This window comes from Sylvia atricapilla, chromosome 3 (genome assembly GCF_009819655.1).
Source record: "Sylvia atricapilla isolate bSylAtr1 chromosome 3, bSylAtr1.pri, whole genome shotgun sequence".
Taxonomy (NCBI): domain Eukaryota; kingdom Metazoa; phylum Chordata; class Aves; order Passeriformes; family Sylviidae; genus Sylvia; species Sylvia atricapilla.
In genome coordinates, this window is record NC_089142.1 from 104,844,487 (window position 1) to 104,864,343 (window position 19,857).

Here is a 19,857-nt window from a genome sequence, read left to right on the forward strand (position 1 = left end):
TACTGGCTGTTAATAAGGATGACAAGAAAACTTTTACCTGTGAAGTGATACAGCAATCTATTACAAGACTTGTGAAGAGTTGTATCAAAGAGTCCAAATCACTTTTGATAATGCCACTCCTAAGTTATTTTTGAAAATCCAGCAGCATTAAAGTTGTTTGCTACAGGTTTACAGTGCATAACTTCACTTGTACACACTTGGTACTCTTTCCACTTTTAAGGTCAACAGTGCTAATATTTCTGACAGGCACCCCAAATCACAAGGGGAAGCATTCACTGCTTCCTGAAAAGGCCAGAATAAAAGAACAAAGAGAACTGCAAAAGATTTGAAACTCCATAGAGCATCCCTCACCAAGAGAGCCTTACATAAATGCTTTGCTGAGCTGTTTGTAATACACCCAAACTGACACCGTAGGCAGAAAGCAAAGAGATTTCCACTTTCAGAAAAATATGATACTTGGAATTTCTTCTGAGCACCCCAAAATGGAACATACAAAGCATTTTAAGAAAACAGCTCAGTGTTAAGGTGGGAACAGCATTCTGCACCTTTAATGTCCGTGACATTTAAGGAACAAACAAGCACCTCTGGAGGGCTTGCCATTATTAAATGCATTTCTCTCCTCAGGACTGGCAGAGAGCAACTGGAAGGCTAGTAGACATTTAGCTTTTAGAAGGCTAAAAGACAGTGTTAGGAGAACAGCATCCCACTTCCAGCACTTGATTAGGAAGCTCTACTTGAATCTCAAATGATCAGTTCTTTCCCCATTTGAACTCAATAAGGACATTCAAGTTGAACATTTAAATCTAAGCAAGTAACTGCACATTTTTAAGGCTAAGCTTGTCCTTGTTAAAGCTGAAAAAAAATGGTTTGGATGTTATACACTAATGCTGTGAATATTTCAGCTTCAAAAGTTTGACTACCCTGCATGTAAAATATCTTCTTTTAAAAAAGATAGTCTAGAAGAGCTATAACAGCCTGTTCCTCTCCTTTTTATTTTCTATACTTCATGATAACATAAACATCTTAGCAGGAGTTCAGAGTTCTTTACTGAAATACCAAGGCTGATGTCTAGACAGAAAAAATGTTGAGAAAACCTGGGCTGAATGCAGGCAGCAGCATCATTCTACCAATAAAACAGATTCTGTTCTTGTATACAGGTATATACAATGCACAAATATAAACCACCTTCTAAGAAATTATCTCCTGTTTCAGTCAGTCTATCACTGTATCTCGTACACTTCCACAAACATATTTTATTATACATGGGAAGAAGTGTGATAATAGAAGATAGTGAATTCTGAAAGTTTAAAATCTGATCATTCCGAATAGGGTATACAGGTTTGTGTTCTTTTTACTCAAAGTACTTTTTTATGTTAATTGAAACATTTACTATCACTGAAGTGAAAGCATTTAATTTTCATGTTAAAGTTCCATTCTGTATGATGCATAAACGTGAAGTGACTTTAAAAAAAATCAAAGCATTCTGTTCTGATAAAAAGACCTCTTTTAAAGTGTTTATAAAAGGTCAAGGAGATTTCATCAAAACATTATGGTTCCCTGGAGGTGATCTGCATGGCTGACTGGAGAGCTTTTCTGGGTAAATAATCAGAATATTTAGCTTCAGCTCCATACACCTGTGAAAAATACAACAGCTGAAGCAGAAGGAGAAAAAGTAGGCTATGAAAGCTCACAGCAGAAGCCACAAATGCCTCCTGCCCTTTATATATATTGTCAGAGCCTGAGCTTTGAAAGTTCAAATTCTGTCTGGATTTAGGTAATTGTTTTAAAAAGCAGATTTACATTTAAACTCGTACCTGACATCTTTACCAAATGAGTGATCAGGTATTTACATAATCCAGAGTTTGGGAATAGATCTGGCTCTCCAGGAAAAGCCCTTTCCCACACATTACACTATGCCTCAAATACATGCAGGCGGAAAAAAAAATCTAAATAGGCAGATTAGTTACAGCTTGAAATCCATCCTGGTGCGCTATCCATTACCATCTTTTGCTGTCTGTGGCCAAATTAGCCATCTAATTCTCTCCAAGAAATCAGGCTACTTTTCTTCCTTTTCTTTCAGTATCAACCATTAAAATCAAGTCCAGTCAAAAACTGATCTTGATGTTCTTCCATTAAGGATTAGTCTAAGCAACTTTGAGGATATCTGGAAATATATAACAGATATTTGCTGTTTATTTTCCATATAAAGTTCATTTCTAGTACCTCTTAGAATGAAGCAACATAGAATGCAGTAACCTTTTAAAGCTGGTGTATTCAAGTTTGACCATAAGCAATCACAATCAGTCCAACAACGACCAGATTTATGGACAAAGTCATGAATAAGATTAACTAAGATTACTCCACTCTTTCCACAGTTGTCTTTGAGGAACTCGGATATTTTACAGTTCATGTGATTTTTCACACCAGATCTATTAAACCTCGAGGGGGACACTCAAGAAGGCAGCTCAGCAAGGCAACACCTGAAAGATAATGTGATCCAGCACTGTGGATTGGGAATGACTAATAGCAGAAACCAAGCAATTTTCAGGAAGAACCCAAACTCTGCAGTAAATCCTTGAAATCAATGAACATACACGTGGGAGAAATCAGACACCAGGGAAAGGGCCTAAAATGTCAAGCTTTGATGGGGATTTTGCACTAAGATCTGTGAAATGACCGAAACTTCCAATTCTGAGGGACTCCTGCTATCAGGCCAGCAACTTCTTGACCTCAACCAAATGGAGAGCACAGCTCAGGGCAGGATTTACATTCCCACTATCAGCTGCTCCAGGAAGTCTCTTTTGATTTGGAGCTCCAGCAAAAAGAGCAACCCATGAAACGAACAGTGCAAATAACGAAGCGAAATGAAAACAGGTCTCTTGTACATAAAGACTCCAAAGTGTCATCAGCATTATCTGCTCTGCAATGTTGTAGCTGTAAAACTGGAATTGCTAAGGAATAAAATTCCTATTCTGGCAACAGCAGGCTCAGCATGTACCATGGGGCAATAATGCACTCAGCCTGCTGGCTCAGGTGCTTTTTGTTAGACAAAAGCAAAGCTTCCTGCCCTCAAAAAAAAAATTAGCAATTAAGTAAGATAACTAATTACCGGAAAGCACTTTAACATTTAAGTGAGGAGGATTATTTAGAATTAGAAATGGGCCTGCTTATTGCCTTGATGTATAAATATTGTCCATTACAAAGAACGATTTTTCAGAATCTCAGGAATTACAAGCACTTCATTACTTGTAGTATTTTTATAACAGTGCTGGTGAAAAATACATACAAGCAAGACCAGAATCACAAATACAAAACAGCAAGTAGAGCAAAACATTTTATATCCACTTGTCTCCTTCTTTTCTCCATGTTTGCAGCCTCCTTGTGGTTATTAATAAGACTTTCTGAAGCAAAGATGAAATGTGTTTAACCCCCTTCCTGAAGGATGTGGACAAGAAAATAATTTTTAAAAATTCAGCCATCAACTAAATGCAGGAAAGAAAAACTTTAGCAATGGAAGAGGCTTAACTAAAAGCAGAATAGACTCGAAGATCTTAGGGTCTTTCCCAACCTTAACATAGCCCATGCTTCTATGAAAATGGCTAGGAGGTACCATTTGGTATAGAAAGAAGCAGTAAAGGTTTCATACTCTCCACAGTTTCAGCACCCATATATCTGAGGTACCTTAGCTCTTTTCAGGCTACTGCTGAACCACAGAAGTTGAAGTTCGATCATTACTGAAATAAAAATAAGTTAAATTCATGGCTATCACGAGATTTCAACCTTTCTGCACTCTCCTCCTCACAGTCTTTCCCAGCAGGAAAAGGGAGTGACTCTGTGCTGCCCCAGATGCCATTGCTGGGAAGAAGAGCTGTAAACACCAATTCTCCCCTGCCAGGCCAGGCATTGCTCCTGAGAGGCCATTCCCTGGAATTGAAATGAAGAAAAAGGCATTCTGCTGCTGAGCCCTCAGCTGCTCTGAGAAGGAAAAATCAGGTGTAAAGCAGCCTGTTCCTCAGAGACTCCTGATCTAGGATGGGGAAAAACACACTGTTCCCTCAGTGCTGATGGCTCCCATCCCATCTTGTCTACTTGACAGAAATTATCAAACTGCCCTTCTCTCCTGGTCTTGCCTTAAACAATATGCACAGTGACACCAGTTACAGTTTTGCCTGTCACAAAGCAGAGGAAATCAAAGCAGTGCAGAAATTTAAAGAAAAGCCACACAAAGACTAAAATCAGATACTGTTCCTCATTCTAAAACTGCAGCAACTGAGACCACCTTGGGCAGAGATGACACTGAAAACAAGCATCAGCATCTCATGACCAGAAAAGCCCATCTAGCACAGGTATTATGAAGAAGTAATAAATTCTTAAGAAAATACCCAAGTCAAATAAAGCTGCCAGTGGCATTAATACTTATCTGGCTCTCAGGGAGAGGTCCAGCATTCACAGCCTGTCACTGGTTTTAAGAGGTAGTATATGATACAAAAATAAAGATGAACATTGGTTCCGAGGCTTATCTTTAATATGAAATTTTACTGGCTCCTTATCTTTAACATTGCGTTTTACTGCTCACTGCAGTAAAGAGTGACTAGAGTTCTATCTACATATATATTATGGTGCCCACAAAAAAGCTTAAGAACAGCCTGGATTTTGCCTTATTGTTTTAATGGGAACTATCTCTGCCCAGTCTTCCCAAATTGCCCTTCATACTGTTTCACATCATGCAGAATCCCTACAGCACACTGCTGGCTTCTGTGCATCATTTCCAATGATTTGTCCCCAACGCTGTAATATTCTAAAACCAGTTTAATTTAATCTTTTGTTAAGGCTCCTCTCCCAAGCTACAAATGGGGACAACAGTCTGCAACAACTTTCTTTCGAGCAAAATAATTTACAAATACAAGCCAAGGGCAATTTATAGCAAGTTACCACCTTCTTTGGTCACTAAAATCAGCATAATGGATCTGTCAGTGAATGGGATTCACAGAAAGCCCTCGTTCAGTCACGCTGACAAAAGCTTCCTCAGAGCTCCCTGCCTGCCTTAGTATGAATATGTGGCCATAGATATGAGAGTTCAAACAAACACTGGTGCTAAAGGAAAAAAAAAATACCAATCCTCCAAATAATATTTTTATATTTTTTTTCTTTTTTAAAGGAAGTGTAACACAATACATCTCCCCCCATAGAGTCCAAGCACTGCCCAAGCATCACTCCTGACTTTGAAAGGAACCATAAATCAGCACAGGTGAGTTCTTTCATCCCATTACTGCTCAGTAATTACACCAACAGAAAATATGACCTAAACTCAGTAAAAAACAAACGTATTTGGAGCATTCACAAGCCCCACAGGCCTCACACCTTCAGTTACCATTGTAAGTGAAGCCCAACAAAGTACCTCAAGCAGAAATTAGAGACCTTTTCACGCCAGTTTCATCAAATGCACTGAGGATGCTTATAAAAATTCAATATGAATTTTTAAACTGTCTTTCTCTAATTTTCCCTCACCCCAATTAGCATTAGAAATCATTTTACCTTTAAATACATCGATGGGAGCCAAGTCTGAAGTCAAAAGCACTCACTCACTTTAGGGACAAGGGCCATGTAAGAGAAGAGCCAGCTAGAAACATAGGCAGCTTCAGGCACCAAAATGACACAGAACAAGGCAGGAACACAAAAGGATTAATTCAAACATTGGTGGACAAATGTGAAACAGCACAGAGGACTAAAGCTGCACCAGGGATCACCCAACATGAAATCCATTCTGCTGTGTCCCCACAGCCCCAGGCAAGGATGTGACACTTTCTCATTTGTGTGCTATAATTACTTTGAAGGCTCAAAATAAGGATCTCAAGTGGAGCCAGGGTTCTGCACAAGCTCCAAACAGCCCCAAAGGCTGGCACAGTCAGGCCCGGGTCTGAGTGTTATGATTCAATCTTCCTGGCTCAGTTCTTATTGCACCTGTGTCTTAACCAGCTGCCTCCACCAAAGTCTAATCTGCTCCTCTTGGCAAATCTGGCAGGTGGAGGTGTTATAGCCAGAGCTTCAACACTCCCAAAAGGTACATTTCATATTAAAACATCATCAGCTCACCCTTGTGAAATCGATTCATCAACACAAAGTGAAACATTCTCTTACGAATTAAATCATAAATGCTTGACTTAGATGTTTTCATGTGTTTTCAGCTCTATTTCATTTAAATATCCAACCTTAAAAGAATCAGCAGCAGGTGATGGTAGTAAGAAGGGACTAAGTAGAGAGACACAAAAGTCAATGGAAATATTGCAACACACATGATAAAAAGGCCATATGTGTGTTATTCTAAATAACATGTGTGTTACTCTAAATAACATATATTTAGAATAACACACATTATCATGTGTGTTACTCTAAATTGCATTATTCTGTTATTTAGAATAGTGGTTATCCTGTAAGAACACAGTAAACCTGCTTTAAAAGTTCTATTACTTAACCCTGCTTAAAAAGTTCTATCTTCTCTAGCCAGCAGACATAGGTTCCAATGGTTTCTGAAAGGTTTCCTCACCCCCACAGCAAAGTATCTTTTTTCTATAGAAACCACAGTATAAAGTCAAAAGTGATGTCCAAACACTTTGTAGAATATATGCCTTTGGATTTCATTTTATCCAAAAGGATAAAACAAAGCCTTTTGCCTAGTCCCTCTTGCATGCAGCAAGAACAAGGTTAAACAGTCTTCTCAATAGCTGGACATGAGGTGTTTAATAAAAACCTGGAGGTAAATTAAAGAAACTGAACCAGTGGTGGACTGCTATTGCACTTTACATGTACAATCTGTCCATGTGAAAATCATCTGAATAGCCTGTACAATTCATGGCAAAACAAAAAGAGGCCCTTTGGAAGTATGATTCTCTCTCACTTATCTGAGGTGGCCATGGTTAAAATACAAGCAGAGCTGAGCTCTTTCACTCTGAAGTCTGTAAGAGAAGCACTGCTGTTCAGGTAGATCAGTTCTGACGTTATTGTAATTCCATTGTCATTTTCTCATCAGTTTTGTTGTTACATTACCCCACCCAGTGCTTCCAAGCACTTACAAAACACTGCTCCACTGGTTTGGTTACAAGTTAGTGATATTTGGATTTTGATCTGCAATCGAATGAATCATAAGGGTGTTAAGTTTTACTGCGTCTGTATCACTGTTAACTTTGTCACTGAAGAGCTCCATCCTGCAAGCACATAAAGTCATAAAGTCATCAGTGACAATACTCTGGATTTGCTGATAGTTTTATCAGTGAGTTGGAGAAGCCATTTGACATTTTAAAATTGGTTATTCTCGTTTATGGGAATGGATCTGTGCAGTTTAGAGAGTTTTATCTGTTACTCCCCAGTAACTGTAAACACCATTATCAATTCTACCACATGCCCTGTTGAAAGCAGGATACTTCCCAGATTTTGAGGAGAATGTTGTTGCTTATACACCAGCCCTCAAATTGGACTGTCTGGGTTAATCCAGATTGTCATTACCTGGAGTAGGTGGTGATTATTGTTTGGCTGACAGGCTGAAGTAAAGGCTGAGCAATCATCATTATGTCCTCTCACACAAATGTTGTGTGTGTGCAACAAGAGCTGCTCAGTCAAGCCCTGGGCACCAGAAAAAAATTCTGGAGTTCAGCACCAAAAAAGTCACTGGGAGCATCTACCAATTGTGTAGTCATTTTTTAGCAGCCACAAACAACCACTGGGAAAAGGAGACAACCTCTCCAATCAGCCAGCTACACGACTCCATAACAACCTTACAGACAACAGATAAACATACACATCATTTGCAATAATTAGGTTAATATGATTTCATCAGAAGGTGAGTCAATTAAATTTCCCTAAAGCAGGTATATGCAACACAAAATGGTGTTTTTTACAGAAATTGGGATAATTTTACCATCCCACTAATACAAAACAAAAACATGTTGACCCTCTTAAAAAAAAAAAACAAACCAAGGAACGAAACAAAAGAAAATAAACACAGACACTCTCCCCCCCCCAAAACCTAAGCTTATAAAAATGAGAAAAGAAGACAGAAATCAGACTCCAGACATTCTTTAGAGACAGTTGGTCAGCACCTGACCCAGTTAATTAACCATATCTCATTTAGTCTGAGGCAGTCAGTGCTGTAAGAATAAAGGGCAGGGGGGAAAGGACAGTAATCCAGAAGTGGCTTTGCCAGTTACACATTTTATTAACAAAGGTGAATAAAATTTTGGCTGTGAGTGCCTGTCTCCTGCTTGGAGCAATGGAGCTCTTCAGGACACCCTGTCACTTTTTTGATGCTCTGCTGTGTTCTCAAAGCAAAGATTCTGTGAAAGTTTTCACACCTCAAGTGATCTTCTCTCCAAGATCATTCAACCCATGACCATTTCCTTTGCTATTTCCCTCTCTGCTCTTGCTTCACATGGTAACATCTCTGCTCCAGGACAGAGCCAGAACTAAATCTCCAAAGACATGAGTTTCAGGATCTTCTAATATTAAGAGAATCCTGGGCAAATTAGAGCTGCAATGTTCTTGTTTCAGTTGCCTCCCATGTAAAATGGCCTCCTCTTAATAGCACCACTTCAGTTATTTTATTGATTGATAGGATTCATATAATTAAAGTTTGCACAGCACTGTAGACTGTGATATGAAACTCTGAACTGTAAAATGCCAAGTGCTATTGCAAACATATATTAATGGGTATATCTGCACATGCAATATACCTGTGTGCAATCAAACAGCAAAAAATAGCAAAAATATAGCAAAAAATATTTGTTAAATATTTTAATATATTAAGCAATATAAGATGGAAATCTCTTCTTCCAGTATACCTTCCTTAGAGAAAACTCATAAGAAACATTTTGATTCAATTAGAGTCTGCAAATTTAAATGGCCATGGCATGCTTCTGAGACAGATTAATATTGCTGACAGCAATTATTTAATGAATTAAGCACAGCTTACAAAAGGCCACTTTGCCTCACTCCTGATTTACAGCCCACCTCTCCTTTTAAGCATATATCCAAACAGGTTGACTGTTGTCACACAGGAGCCTGCTGTCACATCAGCTCCAGAAACACAGGGATAAAAGCCACAAGCTAAAGTCTGCTATTTAAAAAACAACATTAAGATGCAGTGTGCCCCAGACACAAATGACCAGCACTCAAAACCACGTGGATGGAAAATGGGAAAGACATTGCTAAACACTGAGATCCTGAATTTCAGTAAGGCACCTCAGCATTATTTTTAAGTCTACATTCACATAACAACGTGGCTACAGAAACATGTGTGCAAGTGCCCAGCTCGTGCAGCATCTAAAAGCAGAGCCAAGAATTCAAACTTGAGTGAAGTAGAGCTGTAAGAGCAACTCAGAGCAAAATTAGTTGGTTATTGACAAGAGCTACTCAAGAAGGCACAGAAGATGTGAATTACTCTAATGCAAAGATGCCAGCTCTTACCAACACTTTCAGGAGATCTGACTCTCCTGCAATTCCAAACCTTCACTCTTTCCTTTTTACTCTGTGTCTGTGTAATGCTAGGCTGCCAGGCAAGAGCTGATAGACAGAAAGTGCTTCACAGAGAGGTTGCTGTTATTACACCACACTGAGAAAGTCTTCCAGTTGCCAGAGAAGCAGTCAGTTCCTTGAGAAAAATACGTGCTTTATGGCAGAGAAGCCGATGAGTAACAATTAGAAACAAAACTGTGACATTAAAGGACAAAATGACAGGAGGGTCACACTGTTTCTTCTTCTTTTTTTTTTTTTTAAACATAAGGTAGTAGGATTGAGAAGAGCAGGGGAAGGAAGTTTCAAGAAAAAAACACTTTCAGCAGAGCCAAGGAAAAGAGAACATTTTGGAACACTGCTGTTTTCCTTATTTTTTGTAGTGTTTCTCGATTCTGCTAGGAGGAAGTCACAGCCATTAATCCTCACTATTACAAGATCAGGTCAGAGGAAAATCCTTTATTCACACTACCACAACCTGGAGAGATCTCCTGTTGGCTCTTGACACAACAGCACAATGGTCACCTCACAACAAGGAGCAACTGCTCTGAGTGGGGTCAAGAGCTCTGTGGCAGATGGAAGAAATAACTTAAACCTGGCAATAATGATGAGAAAGGAAAGCAAACAGCAACACCACCTCTTGGCCTTCCTCCCAGGACTCCCTCACTGACCTTTCAGGCATCTATGGAATCAGTCTTTTACTGCCAATTAATAAATGATGGAAGTTTATTGCTGGCAGAAATTGTTTTCAGTCCAGCATGTGCTTATATGTTATCTTGCTCCTATGACATTAGTCAAGCAAGGAAAATGTAGGGGTTTAATTAATCACTCAGCATTTCAGCCTTTAGAGCATGAAAAATTGGTTTCTCTAGCAAGGTACAGTACATTTAACATGAATGATATACGTTCAGTTAGAAGGAGAAAAAAGAGATTTTACAGAATCACACTGAATGGTTTAATCCCCATCAAAAGAAAGAGAAAAAAACATCCACTTGCTTTTCTGACATGGTTCTATTCTGAACTACATCTTAATTGTAGAAGAAATTGAATGGTTTTACAGTTACAAGACGGAAAGTACCTTTGCCTGTGCAGTCTGAGAGTTTGAATGGCAATATAAAAATTAAAAGGTGGAAATGCTGCCAAGGTGATGATGTCCTAATCCACGACCATCATTCCATCAATGTTAGCAGCCAATTCTTGCAAATTGTGTTCCAGTTCTGATTTTTGATACTTCACCCAAATTCTGAACTGACGGCTCCACCTTACAGCTGCCTCAAAATAACTCCTAAATGGCAAAATTCAGTTGAAACACAGCTCTAAAATTAATTGACACAGGGAAGAATAAAGCCCCCATGGGACTGATGGGAATCCAACAGTCACGGTTATAGCTAATTCACCAGATCTTGGCTGCAGCTAAAAGCCTTAAAAAGAAGCTTTTGCTGCACTTGGTGTTGCACAGTAGGTGACAGAGACAGTACTCACCCACAGAGCAGATTTCAGAATCACACTCCTCCGTTTCACTGGCTTTTCAAACAAAATGAGTAGGTAGAAAGAAGGATCCTCTGTCATCAGGAAAGGGGAAGCAACATTCCACCTCTTCTACTACCCATACAAGGAAGAGATTTACCTATTTGGCTCTAGTTTGGTATCCAAGAACCATCTGAAACAGCAAATTTCTCTACTTAATAATATTTAAATATAGATTTGCTGGGTTTCAGGTTTTTCAGATTGGTTCTTTGGAGAAAGCCACTCTGACATATCACCATCTTATTTATCTGGTAAGCAAATAATCTACTACATTCCTGAATATCTGGGACACACTTGCCAGCTGGTTTGATTTAAACACTGAGGTCACTATTTCCATTTGCTTTCTGTGGACGAATTAGTTAAGAATGTAACACTTCCACAGAAGTTTTGTTTGAGAAGGTAGGTAATACAGGACAGCATCCCTGTTCACTCCTCGTGAAAGAGCTCTCACTGCCCAATTTATTTATTTATAATCGCCATGTATAAATGGAGAGAGGGGCCAAGCTCAGAATTTCTAATTCCAACCTCCTGCTACTTGCTGAACACAGCCAGTGGTGTTCAGCTGAGGTACACTGTCGAGCTACTGCCACAAATCCATGACCAAACTGTATTCCACACTGCATGACAAACTGCGTGTCACGGCCACTCAGAATTTCACACAGCACACCCCGAATTCAGCTCTCTCTGGGCCGGTGCTTTCTGTCACAAAACACGGCCTGAGCCTGCTGAGCTGAAATTAAATCTCCATTTCGGTACCATAGGGTTTGCTTTTCCAATGAACTCATGAGAGTTAAAGGCAGAGCTTGCCTTGAATTACAAGAGCAGCACACTAGACTTTGACAAATACTGGAGCAGTTCAGCTTCCCCCCGCCAGAGGCCATGGCTGGATGGAAGTGTTGGGCTGCTCACTGCAATATTTATAGCCACCATGCAGCAGCATCCTGTAGAGACCTGACCCATTTAATTGTCTGAAAAAGTTGAAAGAAAAAAAAAAAAAAGGAAAAAAAAGGAAGAACAGGGTTTCTGATGACTAGAATAACATTCCAGCACAAAGGTAAGTTTTACATCTATTAACAGCACTGAATTTGCTATTAGTGCTCAGACAGAAACTACCCACCCGTTCTGCAGACTGGAACTGCACAAAAGGGTTTCCCAGCTATAATGCTTTAATAAGAACTGGCAGAATTTATCATTTATTTTAACAACTTGGCCTGATTTCCAGCTCACAGAATTTTCCATGAGCACAGACATTTCTCAGAACTTACTAATGGAAACTATCTACCAGATAAATTCTACCTATGTTTTGGCTACTACTTTGCAACTGCTTTATTATAAGCATTTGAAACTTGAGTTGCATGTATGAGTTTTAATTGAACAACTCATACTTGGGTGACATTAAGGGCCACATGCAAACTTCTACTTAGCTACACTAAGCAGTAATTATTCCGGGAAGCCTTGAATCTCTTACATCGTTGTTGGTTTTGCTTGGTTTTGTTTGTGTTTTTAGAAATCAACATGGTCTTACTGTTAAAAGCTCCAGTGGAAATTAAATTTCTGCTCATATTGTTTTGACTTGGAATGAGTTAAACATGTCAGTACTCCTACACTGATAGTAACAGCACTGCAATGGGGTTTATCTCCCCACTTGAACCACATCAGTATAGTTACAGCAGTTAAAAGTTTTCCCAAGAGTTGGCTGGTCTTGTCATCTGTCATGTTTTGTGAAGAAGATGGAAGGCTGTCTTTCACCTTCACACAACAGCTGGATTTTCAAAAAGATAACAGAAATTCAAACACCTCTGTCCTTCTCTGAAAAAGCCAAGCAGCAGACCCAAGTCTCTGGGACCATTTGCCTGCTAATAATCAAATGCCAAGGATGCCACTGGATATTGGAAGGAAAAGCATTTCAAGCTGGGAGTGAACCAATCATTTCTTTTGATCTAGGGCTTCAATCTGGATTTGAACTCCCAAACTGCAAACTGCCTTCCTCATTTGCAGGACCCCAAACCACCTGGGTCTGGCTAGGCATGACAGTGGGATCTGCCCAGCTGGCCTGACTCTTCAAAGCAGGGGACTCTTGCAATAAACAGCTTTCCTTCTGCTGCACAGCTCTGCAGAGAAAGTTTAGGGACAGATTCAATTCTGGGTGTGTTAACAGCTGCAGATGTCCATTCCCACCTACCAGGAATGGCCTCAGACTGCAAAGCCTTCAGAGAGGAATGAGAGCTTTAAGCAGGACCAGAGACAGGGCTACAACACATGGGATCCCAAAAGTCAAACAGACACAGAGGCAATTCATATTTCTGTTAGGTTGTAGAGCCCAGGAATAGTCTGACAGTCATCTTCAAAAAAGACAGGAAGGAGACCCCAGACTTACAGGAACTCTGGGGTAGATGGCAAGAGTTGGGCAAGTACACAGCATGTCCAGTCCTGGTATGCTGGGATCACAGCATTCAGGGAATGCTGTCCACTTCTTACATGTCTTCTCCTTGACAGTGGCAAAACTAAAGAGAATTTAAATGAAAATCCATAATTGCACATTCTCCATTGGGCTGCAGCATCAAAAAAAAAAAAAAAAAAAAAACCACCAAAAAAAAACCATCCCAAGTGAAAAAAGAACTGCACTTGTGATGCAGTTCCTGAGTCTCTACCACATGTTCTATTTTGCAAATGGGTCCAAACAATGTGGAATAAATAAAATTATAAATGCAGACAGCTTTATAAACAGCCAGAATTCTGTATCTCTCTGTTTATTGAGCTGTAGTTCAGGAAACAAAAAATTCTGTAAAGGTGAGGTTAAATCTGCATATTTTGCCAAGAAACAACTACACCACATATTCAAAACAGTAATGAGGCAATTACAGTGGTGATCTACAATAGGGGAGACTGACCTTCTTGTTTTACACTCAAACAAGTGTAAAATCTGACAAAGTAATTATTTTATAGCTCAAACATACTCACACTCACCACCAGCAAACAGTCTGAGTCTCTGGTAGAGCTTTACAGAAACTGGCTTAGGGATGTGCTTGAGTCTGTGGTTTACAGATCTTCCTGATAATTTACAGGTTTCATGTTCATAATTGATTACATTTAAGTAAGAGGGATTTTTGTTTGTTCCAAGGTAGCCAGTATTTGCTCCAGGAGCTGTTTATGTATCCAAGGCAGAATAAGAAGTATTAAGAAAAAAAAAAAAAAAAAAAAAAAAAAAGGCAAGCAAGGTAAACACCTATGTTCCAGATTTAAAGGTTGCTATTTGCTATTTTCCAGATTTAGAGGTTGCTCTACACAGTAGGGCATTTTAAGGTTTCAATATGTGCATCCCAGGATGGAATGTTCAGGATCCCTGATAGAAATCCCAGCAAAGCACTCCCAAAGCAGCAAACTCATTATTCTGCTTTTTGGTCTCCCTTCTACACCACATCAACTCCCACCTCACAGGCTCCCTGCCTAAATGCAGAGAAGTGGGTTGCTGCAGCAAGAAACATTCTTTATCTGTTAAGTTTTGCTTTTGATAAGTCTGTATTTATGCAACGTAAAGGAAAAAAAAAGCCAAGAAAACCTGAATGCTCGCAGTGTTTCATCAAGAAATTACTGGTTGGTTCCACAAAGCCTGGTCCTCAACCAGCAGCTTCCTTAGGAAAAAAAAAAAAAAAAAAAAAAAAAAAAAAAAAAAAAAAAAAAAAAAAAAAAAAAAAAAAAACCAGGAAGCAAAAAAGTCACAGCTGTGAGAGGTACACTGAGTTTTGCAAGATTTAGAGGGATAAAGGATCAGGTGATACATCAAGGAAAAAAATAGACCAGCTTTAGGCAACATAAACAGAAAGTTCTCCATATTTTCAAATACATGTTTGGTTCTTCTTTTAAAATCTGAGGCCACTGAATGCTAATTGTTTAAACCCCTTCACCTCAATGCTACTAGAAGCAGAATATTCAGCCTTTTAGTTATGGTGGCATTTTGTGGATTGTCTCAGTCTCGCTGTTGTTGATGAAATGGAAAGAGATGCCTAAACTCTGATCTCCAAACAGAAGACCTTTCTAAATGCATCTTCCTACTCTCCTGGCCAGAAATTAATTGAGACTTCTAAGGCAAGGTCAGAAAGCAGCTTTTTTTCAGCCTGTATTAAGAAATGTATTCTGGTGACAACCATGCCAAGAGGCAAATAAATCAAATGGGGAAAAAAAAACCCAATCGAAACCAAAAACTTGGGTTTTTTGCAGTTCTTACAATATTAGGGGGACATTCTCACAACTCCTGAATGCTCAAAGATGGTAAGACTAACCATTTTAAGAAAAAAAAATAGTTTACCACAGTATCTGTTTCACCAGACTCAATTTTAGCAGGTAAAAACGGCTTGAAAAATTGCATATATTAAAAAGAAAAATCAAAGTGCACAACCAGCATCACCAAGATGCCTATATTCAGGATTAATTCAGGGAAGATGAAAAGAGAAACTGACGACTGTTTTTGACTCCTTAGGATCCTAGACCTAAACAAAAAGTACCTATTTATATAAGCACCAAAGCCTTCTTAATCAATTCATCAAGCACTGAAATTAAAGCACACATTTTGCCCACCTGATGTCTTGTAGTGGTTTCAGAATGATGGTAGGAAGCATGGCCAAAGAATCAATTAGAAAGTGCATCATGTAGCCCATGACATTAATCTTAAAGGCAATGCTTTCTCATGCATTTCCACAGAAATCTGCTGTTAAGTAAATGTAATATGCACTTGCTCAGAGATTGCTTGCTATTGGGAAAAAAAAAAAAAACAAACATGTGCACTGAAATGACACAATTTAAAAAACAGCTCCCATAAAGTCCTGTTAAAAGAGATCCGTGATGCCCCGATGGGCGTAAAAGAAATCTTTCTCACGCACATCTTAAATTCCCACACAATAAAAAATGAGGAATCTGCTCCTGTGTTCCTACTGGGAAAGTCCCTGCACTGAAATAAAGGTGATTATTTTCAGACCTTGGCTCTTCTCCAATAAGGGTAAAGTTAACCGGATTTGTTTTAAGTATATAACTCAATATATCATCCAAACAGCACGTGTCATTGAAGTACCTAAAAGATCACTTCTCCTTGTGATGCGGTTTGGATGGGGAGGGGAAGGGGCTGGTGTTTTTTGCATGTTTCATTAGACAGCACATCTACACACAGTACTTTCCCTCCAGAGTTTCCCACCAGCAGCAGCTCTGTGCTTCCCTACACACAGCCACGTTCAGCTTCCTGCGCGGTGGGTATCGCCGTGAGAGCTGAGTCTGCAGGCTGCGAGCTGCCAGACAAGCCTGATGACAGCACAAACACACAGGAGATCCTTCAGCAGCACTCAAGAGCCACCGGCAGAAATGGCATGAGCTTCTATGGGCGGCCAATTATCCCCACCCAAACCCTGCAAGGAACAGGGATTGCCCTCAGCCTCTCACGGATTATCCTCCAACACATCCAGCAAAGTGTCAAACCATACCAACTTTTCCTCTTCCCTAAAATTACCGCCTCGCAGAAAGCAGGGTGCTGTTTCCTCTTACAGCTGGGGAGGAAGGGTGGGAAGCTCACTTTTCAGGGATGGGGATAGCTTAACCCAGAAACCTTGAGGAGGATGTGCTGAGTACACGAGCCGCTGCAACCACCTGCTGCCCTGAGCACACACACACATCACACCATGGCTCTGCGGGGCTTCATTCCTGGAGACACCCGTGTCCTCAGCCCCTCCCGTGGCGTGTCCTGGAAAGCAGGCTCTCTCCCCTCTTGCACACCCGAGGGATTTCCCTCCAGCTCTCTCCTCAGATAAGCCACAGGCTGATCTCCACGAAGAAGCTCTATGCCTCCTGGGGAGAAGCGTGCTAGAGGGGAGAGGATTTTAACAGCCCAGAAGCTGCATTTCTCCATCCTACAAAATTCCTCTCTCTGTCTCTTCCCCACTGGGACCACAGGATCCTTTAAAAGCATCTAGCAAAAGTCATAAGAAATTGAGCTATGCAGGAACATACTCTTCTATCTATCATAAGGCCTTATCAATCAGATAATCCTAGGACAGGAGGAAGGGAGCACAATTAGGAACAGACTAGAAGGGGAAAACTGTTGACCAAAAAGCTGTATCCAAATCTCGCATAACAAAACCTAATCCCCACAATGAATCCTTTCCCAAATGTATCAGCAGCCCAGCTCTGTCACTATCACGACAATGCTGTAAGCCTAAAACAAAAGCATCTTATCAGAGCAAGAACTAGCTGTGGTCACAGCAACAATGATCTTGTCCTCGTTTCTCTAACAAGCTCCCACCGGAGTTGAAACGAGGCAACCCGAGGGAGGGAGTCTCACTCGATATGCTCTTTTGAATTTTATTTTTAAATCGAGGTTTAAAGCCATTTCACTCATTCAAGTTCAGGGTGCTATTGTCATTCATTTCCTTGGATGTAGGACCAGGCTGTCATTGCATAACTGCCAGGAAAAGAAAAAAAAAAACCCAAACAAAACACCAAAACAAACAAACAAGCAGCAGCAACACTCACAGCTTGCTTTCCTTTCGCACTCCTTCAGTCAAATCTGCCAGGAATTGTATTGACCAGAGCACTCTATCAGCCTCTCCCTGTTTTCACCCCAGGTCTTACTGTACCCTTAAACATTTAGAGGTCAAATTATTATTTGAATGGGAGAGATTTCTAGCAGAGCTGGATACTCTAGGAGCCGGGCAGGGACCTGCCACTCTGGCTACGTTTCATTTCCTAGGACCTCAGGAGGGAAAGCAACCTCCAATTGCACTTGAAGTTTCACAACTCACATTGATTAGTGAAAAGCACTCATTGCTTATCATGGGGGTCATCCTATTTCTCTGGGAGAATAATAGGGATATTAAGAAGCCCGCCAGCATCATAAACTTGAGCGTCAACCCCCCTATGAAATCCTTTATTTAAATTGTGTGCAGGCTTCTCCATGGAGATAAGGCTTTCATTTTTCCGTGGGTGCTCCGAGCCGGTGCATTCGCGCTCGGGAAGCCCGAGCGAGGCAGCCCCGGCCCCGCAGGATGGGAGCTCCTCCGCGGGCAGGATGTTTACATAGTAAGTCAAAAGGCACCGAGTTACCATGTGGGAAACTCCGCTCTCCCTCCAGCCCGAGAGAACCACCCTGCTGGGCCAACACCGAGGAGCACAGGCGATGGGCTCTTGGCGCGGCTATCCCTCCGAGCCCCTCGGGAAGCGGGGATGACAGCGGGACATCCGCGCCGTCCCTTGTCCCCGCAGGTGAGCGGCGGGCAGAACCGCGCCGGGGCCGCCCCGGAGCGCAGCGCCAAGGGCAGCGCAGCTCCCGCCCTGCGCGGGGGGCTTACCTTCCGCACCCCACCGAAGCCGTGCTCCGCCGCCACCCGCTCGGCCTCCGCCTGGCCCCCGCCGTGCAGCTCCACCAAGAAATGGTTGGTGTAGACGGCTCCGCGGGCCGGGGCGCCGAGGAAGTGCAGGAGAAGGAGGAGAAGGAGGAGGAAGGAGCCCCGAAGCAGCGGCGGCCCCGGCGGCATGGCCCCGCGCTACGCGCCCGCGGAGACAGCCCGCCGGGCGGGCGGGCGAGCGGGGAAGCGCCCAAAAGATGGGAGGAGAGGAGAGCGGAAAAAAAAAAAAAAAAAAAAAAATTAAAACCAATGAGAGCGGCTGAGGCAAGGGGAGAGCAGCGCGGAGAGCACCGGCCGGGCGGTGCGGATGTGCGCTCCGCGGCGGCCGAGGGGCAGCACCAGCCGGGCGGGGAGCGGGGGAACGCCGCGCTGCCAATCATGGGGGGGAGGATCGCCCCGGCCCCCTCCCTTCCTCCCAGCCCGCGGCTCCCGGAACGCTCCGCACGCCTCCCCAGCACCGCACCCACGCCTCGCTCCCACCTCCCACAGCCCGGCCCCCACAGAGCCGCGCCCCCGACCGCCCGCACGCCGCCCCTCACACCTCCGGCCGAGCCGTGCCCCTCACAGCTCCGGCCGAGCCGTGCCTGAGCCCTCCGGCCGAGCCGTGCCCTAATCCCCCGGCCGAGCCATGCCCAAATTCCCCGGCCGAGCCGTGCCCCTCACCGCTCCGGCCGAGCCGTGCCCTAATGCCCCGTTAGAGCCGTGCCCGAATCCCCCGGCAGAGCCGTGCCCGAATCCCCCGTTAGAGCCGTGCCCAAATTCCCCGGCCGAGCCGTGCCCGAATCCCCCGGCAGAGCCGTGCCCGAATCCCCCGGCAGAGCCGTGCCCGAATTCCCCGGCAGAGCCGTGCCCGAATCCCCCGGCAGAGCCGTGCCCGGATCCCCCGGCAGAGCCGTGCCCGGATCCCCCGGCAGAGCCGTGCCCGAATCCCCCGGCAGAGCCGTGCCCGAATCCCCCGGCAGAGCCGTGCCCGAATCCCCCGGCAGAGCCGTGCCCGAATCCCCCGGCAGAGCCGTGCCCGAATTCCCCGGCAGAGCCGTGCCCGAATCCCCCGGCTGTTCCCCCCTTCCTGACGGGGAAAGTCGCCGAGGGGAGGCGGACACCCCGAAGCTGGAGCCTTTACACGGGTGGCTGTAGGGACAGGAGAAAGAGAGACTTTGGCCAAGACCCTCACCGCCAGCTTCTCTCTTCTCAGCGAACACAAAGTATCTGGCATTACCCCCAAATCTCCCGTTCTAGCCAGAACCCTGCACCAGCTGCTCACTGGGCCATCAGAAACCTGTCCTTTATCCCTCTTCTTACAAAGAGAAGGGACAGGGACGTGGCGAAGGCAGGGGAAAACCTCAGCCCCATCCTCACTCTGCACTGACTCCCGGTCCAGGATGCTCAGGAGCACACAGGTTGTCCAGGCTCCATGAGCAATCCCCAAAGAGTTTGCAGGGGA

At 42.8% G+C, this 19,857-nt stretch overlaps 1 protein-coding gene across 1 annotated transcript in view; it reads right to left on the minus strand.

Annotated features, from left to right (window-relative positions):
- PCSK2 (proprotein convertase subtilisin/kexin type 2) overlaps positions 1-18,780 on the minus strand; it is a 97,736-nt gene extending 78,956 nt beyond the window's left edge. The window contains exon 1 of the mRNA XM_066316501.1: positions 18,357-18,780. Within this exon, the coding sequence (XP_066172598.1) occupies positions 18,357-18,542 (186 nt within the window). The 5' untranslated portion in view covers positions 18,543-18,780. The remainder of the gene's footprint in view (positions 1-18,356) is intronic.
- Between the last annotated feature and the right edge of the window lie 1,077 nt (positions 18,781-19,857).